The sequence below is a fragment of the Chenopodium album genome, chromosome 14, assembly GCF_948465745.1.
Source record: "Chenopodium album chromosome 14, dcCheAlbu1.1, whole genome shotgun sequence".
Classification (NCBI taxonomy): Eukaryota; Viridiplantae; Streptophyta; class Magnoliopsida; order Caryophyllales; family Amaranthaceae; genus Chenopodium; species Chenopodium album.
This window is the reverse complement of record NC_137847.1, coordinates 41916325-41924867: the sequence shown is the minus strand read 5'-3', so window position 1 is coordinate 41924867 and position 8543 is coordinate 41916325. Positions and strand designations below refer to the sequence as shown.

The 8543-nt window shown below is 39.0% G+C and overlaps 1 protein-coding gene across 1 annotated transcript; it reads right to left on the bottom strand.

The window, feature by feature from the left end:
- Positions 1 to 3644: 3644 nt before the first annotated feature.
- Positions 3645 to 4115, bottom strand: LOC145578084 (uncharacterized). The gene has a single exon (XM_081635480.1). It carries the CDS (start codon positions 4113 to 4115, stop codon positions 3645 to 3647), a length of 471 nt encoding a protein of 156 aa, XP_081491606.1.
- Positions 4116 to 8543: the final 4428 nt, after the last annotated feature.

The window sequence follows — 8543 nt, the reverse complement described above, 5'->3', positions numbered from 1 at the left end:
TTCCTTGCTGTTTCCAGCCAGGTACTATGATCTTTCCAGATTTGAAGAACCTTTTGACACTCTTTCCTTTGCATGCACTCATCATTTAGATTTATTTCCATTTCAACGATAAGGTCAATTAAAGCATCTTTGGACAAGGACCTAAGTTTTGCATTATCAAAGTTACTTTCACTTACCTCCTTTTCAAGTTCCTTGAGGTATGCTCGCATGTCATCCGAGTTTACCATCAAGCAGAGGTTGGCAGTTTCCTCTTCAGGTTGATCTTCATCTTCCTCACTTTCAGAGTCTCCCCAAGCAGCAATCATGGCTTTCTTGACATCGGTTTTTGAGAAAGGAGTCTTGTATTTCTCTTTTCCTTGTTCTTTGAATTTCCCTTTTCCTTTCTCAATATCCCATTGAGGACAATCTCTGATGAAGTGGTCAGTTGATCCACACTTGTGACATCCATAGTCTGGTTTGGAGTTAGACGATTTCTTTTGAAAATTCCTGGAGTTCCTTCCGTTCCTGTTGAACATTCTCTTGAATCTCCTGACTAACATAGCTGCTTCTTCTTCGTCTACTTCAGATTCCTCCTGATCAGCTTTCAGAGCCAGCCCTTTGTTCTTGATTCCTTCACTGTTACTGGTTCCTAGATGGAGCTCATGTGTCATGAGAGAACCAGCAAGTTGTTCAATGTTGAACGTTGTGAAGTCCTTTGTTTCCTGTAGGGCTGTCACCTTAGCTCTCCAGCGCTCGTCTTGAGGAAGACTTCTCAACACTTTCCTAACCTGCTCATCAGTAGGAATTTTTCTACCAAGAGAAACTAGTTCATTAATAATGTTAGTGAATCTAGTAAGCATTTCTTGGATAGATTCTTTGGGTTGCATTTCAAAACGTTCATACTTAGACATGAGTAAATCAATTTTAGAACGTTTCACTTCATTCGTTCCTTCATGAGTTACTTGAAGAAGATCCTAAATTTCCTTTGCGTTCTTGCACCCCATAACACGATTGTGTTCATGTGGTCCAAGTCCACAGTGAAGCAGTTTTACAGCCATTGCATTGATTTCCATTTTATCAAAGTCTTCTTTCTCATACTCAGACATAGGTTTAGGAATTACCTCATTTTGAGTGTTGGTTTTAGTTACCTCGAAGTCTCCTACTTCGATAACTCTCCAGACTTGGTAGTTCTCTGCTTTGATGAAGATCTCCATTCTGTTTTTCCAATAGGTGTAGAATTTCCCATTGAACATAGGAGGTCGTTGCGTAGAGTACCCTTCTTCTAGCTTTTCATGAGTATTCATCTTGCCAAGATTCTCCTCTTCAGGGTGTCCTGATTTCGAGAGGATTAGGCTCTGATACCAATTGTTACTTTAGAAGAATACTACAAGAGGGGGGGTGAATTGTAGTTTAAGAGAATTGAGCTAATTTTTGCGGAATTGAAAACTTATTAAGCTAAAGGAACTTAAAGTGAACACAGAGAAATTTTACGTGGAAAACCTCTTGGCCCTAACAAGAGGGAAAACCACGACCACTTGGGATTTTAGGAAAGATTCTCCACTATAACAGGGCAAACAACCTATTACAAGCTAAAGAATCAATCTTCAAGTTCCTCTATGAACTCGAAGTTCCCAGTAACAAGTCCCACTACTTGCTACTCTTCTCTTCTCTATTCTCTTCTCTCTCTTTCTCAACAAACTTCTCTAAGAGTTCACTCAAACTCCCAATTCCCAAATTACAACTCAATGACAAACTCTAATGAAAGTAATTAAGAAAAACACTTAGTGGAATGCGACACTTGACTCCTTAAAAAAGATGGATAAAAGTATTTGAGCAAGGGTGAAGTTATTCTTAAAATAACTTCGATATTTATAGAAGAATGTTGCTTGGAGAAAACGCCATAATCTCCACTACTTGCACCACCTTCGTTTCATATCCTCTCCACTACTCAATACCACTTCCAGAGTTCTAAATCGTGTCCTAAAAACCAGGGCACGTTTATTACTTAAGGAAGCAGTATCTTTGTTAGTGGGGAGGACTTAATCAAACAACCAGTAGCGCAAGTTTAGGAAATCAGTTTTGCAAAGATATACTTTTCAGAAAATAACTTAGCGTTTAAAAGATAAAATCAGTGAAAGATTATCTAAAACAGAATCTCCTATTTTTTTTGCAAGTCAATAATTATCTTTTTCAAACGCATTCCACTAGGCATTAATCCCAATTAATTTTCACTTACATAAAATCTAAAATAGAAAAATACTTCAGACTTTATGCTTCTCTTAGAAGTCTCTTCTCCGAGTCTTCTTTCCTTAGCTTCTACTCCGAAGCTCCAGTTCCTTTCCAGGAACTCTTCAGCTAATCTCTTGGACTTTTAGCTCTTTGTTTCCCTTGGCTTCAGTGAATCCTGTGACTTATATACAAACTGCAAGACTCACAACATTTATCAATTTCCTTGTTTGACTTGTGTTATCATCAAAACATCAAGGGCAACACAAAACCACTAACACAACAATGACCATCTCTTCTCTCCTTCACCTCCTTCTCACACTCCCTCTATTTATCCCGCATCGCCGCCGTCGAACCTTTCGTTGGACCCCACCACAACGGCAATCATAAATGAAAACTACAATTCCAATTACCCTGATTGCAGATTATCAAAAATTGATAAAACATCTTACCTCAAGAAGCTGCTTTAATGGAGGAGATAAAAAAAAGCTGAGTACCCTTCAAGCCTTTATTGGAGAGCTCGAATTATGCTTCAATGGAGGAGAAAGCTCAAAATCTGGAGGTGGTATTTAGAAATTCCTTCTGTTTTAGAAATTAGGGTTTGAATTGATGTTGATTGAAAAAGGACAAATTTGGGAAAATGCTAGGATATGCTTGGGTGGTAGGAGATGTGAGGATGAGAAGAGCCAAATCAGTGTACGCTTCAATGGATCAGAGGAAAGAGATAGAGTATGAGAGAAGGAATAGAAGAGAGAGAAAGAAGCGGCAAGTGGAAGCAATAAAATCAGTTTGGAAGGGCAAAAAAGCCAATCAACTATTCATTTTCAACGGTACCGCACAGTTCACGAGCAACGGGTGTTTCGGCAACTGTTCATAAGCACAGTGAATGCCAGCTACTGTTTCTAAGCTACACTAGAGCAATTCCTCATATTTTATAAAAGGGTTTTAGATTTTAGATTAGCTTTTGTTATTGGAGTGATGGTTAAAGTATAATTTTAATGACTATAAGGTTATGAGTTCAAATACTAATACTAACAAATTATAATTTTTTATGTGAAAATATGTTATGGGTGAAATCAGTTGGAGGTTTCAACCCAGAAATTATAGAATTTCTTGAGCTAAATCAATGGAAAAATGAGCGAAAAGAGAGAATAACAGAATTTAGAGGAAGAGAAACAGAATCGAGAGAGAAAGAAGAGAGATAGAGGAATAAGAATCTTGTATTAATTCATAATCTGAACTTAATACAATGCATGACATATATATAGCCAGCTAATTAAGCTTACAAACAAAGCTAAAAGGAATCTAAAACTTCCAGGAAAACGACAAAAATTGCATAACAAACTCATGACAAATTATTGTAACTAATTTTCCCGCCAAAACCATGCCAAATATTATTTGGGCTGTAACATACCCTCCCCCTTTAAGCTGACTTGTCCTCAAGTCAAGAGATAAGTAGACCCTGGGAACTGAGCCACAAAATCAGAAAGGTTTACCCAGGAAGCATCATGCCTTGGTTTATCAACCCACTGAACCAACACTTGGGCAACAGATAGATTATTAACCAGAACAGATTTGGTGTCCAACACAGCAGTAGGAATCTGAAAATGCACAACAGGCTTATCCAGAGCAGCAGGGATAAAAGCCACAGCAGGCAGCTCACCATGGAACTTTTTAAGTTGAGAAACATGAAACACATTATGAATTCTTGCTGTGCTAGGGAGATGAAGCTTGTAAGCAACCTTACCCACAACTGTAAGCACTTTAAAGGGGCCAAAGTACTTAGCAGAGAGCTTATTACTGCTCCTATACTGAACAGTGTGCTGTCTATAGCCCTGTAATTTGAGCCAGACCCAATCACCAACAATAAAACTTCTCTCTGAACGCCTTTTGTCAGCTTGAACCTTCATTCTATGCTGAGCCTTGGTTAGATTATCCTTCAGAAGCTTTAATACAGCCTCCTTTTTTTTGCATACTTCTGTCAACTACTTCATTACTAGACTCACCAGGGAGGTAAGGTAGATGAGTGGGTACAGGTTGACAGTATACAACTTCATATGGTGTCATGCCAGCTGCAGTATGGAAATGAGTGTTATACCACCACTCAGCCATAGGCAAATATTTGCACCATTCATTAGGCTTAGCACCAGTAACACACCTGAGGTAGGTCTCCAGGCACCTATTCACTACCTCAGTTTGACCATCAGTTTCAGGATGGTATGCTGAAGATAATAGGAATTCAGTTCCATACAAAGAAAACAACCCTTGCCAAAATTGGTTGAGAAAAATAGAATCTCTATCACTAACAATACTCCTAGGCCAGCCATGAAGCTTAAAGACATTGTCCAAGTATGCTTGAGCCACCTCAACAGCAGTGAAAGGGTGTTTAAGAGCAATAAAATGAGCATACTTGCTCAATCTATCCACAACAACAAAGATCACATTTCTATGCATAGACATAGGCAAACCAGTAATAAAGTCCATAGAGACATCTGTCCAGATTTGCTCAGGGATTGGCAAAGGCTGTAAAGCTCCTGGTTTTGCTGCAGTGTCATATTTAGAAGCTTGACAGGTAATGCATTTTCTCACAAATTGACTCACATCCCTAGAAATGCCCTTCCAATAAAAGATATTTTTCAATCTTTTAAGGGTTTGATCTCTTCCAGAGTGCCCTGTTTCCAGTGAAGCATGTTGCCACCCTATCAGTTTCTTTCTTAAATTGGCATCTGGACCCACCAATATCTTGCCACATCTTCTAAGTAAATGATCATGCAAACTGAAACCAGCTACAGACTCACCCTGACCCAGTTTAGTCAGAATAGCCTGAGTATTATCATCCAAGGCATAACTGTTAGTGATATGCTGAACAAGATCTGAATCAATCACAGAAATGGCCAACAACAAACACTCAGAACCCAGCACCCTAGAAAGAGCATCAGCTACACTATTTTCATGCCCAGCTTTATACTGAATCTCATAATCAAAGCCCATAAGCTTTGACAACCAGAATTGCTGAAAAAGTGTTGATATTTTCTGCTGTAAAAGCCATTTTAAGCTTTTTTAGTCTGTCTTAACAACAAAATGGGATCCCATCAAGTATTGTTCCCATTTTTGAACTGCAAAAACCATAGCCAAGAGCTCCTTTTCATAAACTGAGAGTTTCTGCCATTTAACACCAAGTGACCTGCTAATAAAGGCTATTGGATGCTGATTTTGCATCAAGACTGCACCAATTCCTGTCTTGGATGCATCTATCTCAACTATAAACTGTTTAGAGAAGTCTGGTATAGCCAATACAGGAGCAGTTACAATAGCTCTCTTTAAGTTATCAAAAGCAGTCTGAGAACGTTCATGCCAATCAAATGCACCCTTTTTCAGTAACTCAGTCAAAGGCTTGCTAATTACAGCATAATTCCTAATAAATTTCCTGTAATACCCAGCCAGCCCCAAAAAACTTCTCAGCTCTTTGACTGAAGCTGGAACTGGCCAAGAGTCAATCACAGCAACCTTGCTGGGTCAGTTTCCACACCTTTTCCAGAAATAAAATGCCCTAAGTATTCCACCTTTTCAGTAACAAATGAGCATTTGCTGTCCTTAGCATACAAAGCATTCTGAGACATTATATCAAACACTTGAGTAAGGTGATGCCAGTGTTCTTCCAAGCTTTTGCTGTAAACAAGAATATCATCAAAAAACACCAGAACACATTTTCTTAGCAAGGGTTTGAACACTGCATTCATCCAACTCTGGAATGAGGAAGGGGCATTTGTTAGGCCAAAAGGCATAACCAAGAATTCATAGTGACCCTCACGGGTTTTAAATGCTGTTTTGAACACATCATTAGGATGTATTCTTAACTGGTGATAGCCTGCCCTTAAATCCAGTTTGCTAAAAACAACTGCTCCTGACAATTCATCAATAAGCTTATCAAGAACTGGAATAGGGAACTTGTTCTTAACAGTTCTTTTGTTCAATTCCCTGTAATCCACACAAAGTCTCCATGTGCCATCTTTCTTCCCAACCAAAACAACAGGAGAAGCAAATGGGCTGGTGCTTGACTGTATAATACCCCTATCCATCATTTCCTGTACCAATTGTTCAATGATATCCTTCTGTTTCAATGGATATCTGTATGGTCTAATATTCACAGCTCCAACACCTTGTTCAAGGTGAATTCTATGGTAAAAAACACCTCTGCTGGGAGGTAACCCCTCAGGTTCCTCAAAAATAGCAGCAAATCTTTGCTTCAACTTCTGCAACTCAGGATAGTCACTGCCCTCACCACACAGCTGTACCATACACGAGCTTTCCAAAATAGAGCTGTCTGTCACCTGTATCAAACAGATCTGAGCAGCAGCAGACATTAACTTCTGAGAAGGGCCAGTTGATAACACTTTGAGTTTCTTGGGAGGGATTCCTAGCAACTCAATATCCTCACCATCCATGTGAAATTTCATGGTTAATTGTTTGAAGTTCCAAGAGATAGAACCAAGAGTACTCAACCATTGAATTCCAAGGACCATATCACAACTGCCTAAGGGAATTAGCATCACTTCTGTAACATAATTCTGTCCACCCACACACCAAGTAAAATGTCTGCAAACAGAATGACAAACTAGCTGATTACCATCTGCAATCATGACAGCCTGACCTTCAATGGGTTCAGTTTCACAAACCCAGCTTACTAGCCATCTGAATGTCCAGGAAGTTGTGTGTACTACCTGAGTCAATCAAAGTATGCAGAAGAGTATCACCTACCCTGGCTGTTACTCTCATGGTATGATAGCTCTGTCCCCCAGATAAAGCACTACAAGAAATTCTGGGATCCAGTTGCTCAAACTCTTCTTCCACTTCCTGCTCTTCCAACTGCACTACAGCAGCATCCACCTCATCCAACCCAGGGATCTCATTTGTGAATAACTGAGGCTCCTTGAATTGACATTTGTGATTCCTTTCATATGGAGCATCACAATAATAGCACAACCCCTTGGCTATTTTCTCAGCTCTAACATCAGCAGGGACATATCTGGGTTTTTGGTATGGTTTGGACTGTATTTTGGGTAAAGCTAAGGGTGGAGTAGATGGAGTAGGTAGTAAGGGTGGCTGTTTAGAGTTGTAGCTAGGAGATTGGTAAGGTTTCTGGTAAGGAGTAGGTTGTTTGTAGGTTTTCTGTGAATTGGCAAGGATAGATTCATCCTGCAGTCTAGCATATTCAGCAGCTGCTGCAATGTTCTGGGGTTTGAAAGCTCTAACAAAAGGTCTGAGCCTAGGTTTAAGGCCGGCGATAAAACTTTCCAACAAGTATTTTTCAGGTAAGCATAGATTATTTTGCATCATGATGGATCTCAGACTCTCAAACTCATCAACGAACAATTCAATACTACCAGTCTGCTGTAATTTGTTAAACTCTTCTACCACATTAATTCCTTTCTCATTCTTAAAACGTGAAGTAAGATCAATGACAAAGTCACTCCAATCAACCCTAACACGATTAGCTAAATAACTAGCAATCCAGTTTTCAGCCTTACCAGACATATTCAAAGATGCTAAATCAACTTTCCGATCCTCAGGAATTTTACACAAATCAAAATATTTGCATCATTTCTTAATCCAGATCCTAGGGTTACTACCATCAAATTTTGGAAACTCTAGTTTAGGATTATACCCCAATTTAGGCTGAACAGCACGTTCATCAGGTTTTGATTGAGCTATTTGATCCTTCAAGAGATGCAGCATGCCCAAGAGTTCTTCAATCTTCTGAGCAGAAGCAGCAGCAGATGCAGCAGTTTAAGCCTCTAGCTTCTTCTCCAACGCTGCCAGTTGAGCTTCCATTTTGCCAACTCGAGTGGTGAGAGTTGGTGCCAGACTGATAGATAACAGAGAAAGCAGCAGTTGCTCTGATACCACTGTTATGGGTGAAATCAGTTGGAGGTTTCAACCTAGAAATTACAGAATTTCTTGAGCTAAATCAATGGAAAAATGAGCGAAAAGAGAGAATAACAGAATTTAGAGGAAGAGAAACAGAATAGAGAGAGAAAGAAGAGAGATAGAGGAATAAGAATCTTGTATTAATTCATAATCTGAACTTAATACAATGCATGACATATATATAGCCAGCTAATTAAGCTTACAAACAAAGCTAAAAGGAATCTAAAACTTCCAGGAAAACGACAAAAATTGCATAACAAACTCATAACAAATTATTGTAACTAATTTTCCCGCCAAAACCATGCCAAATATTATTTGGGCTGTAACAAAATATTAGTGATTGGTAATTAATAGAATGTTACATGACAATACGTGACGTGATTGACAACATGTGACAAGATAACAATGAT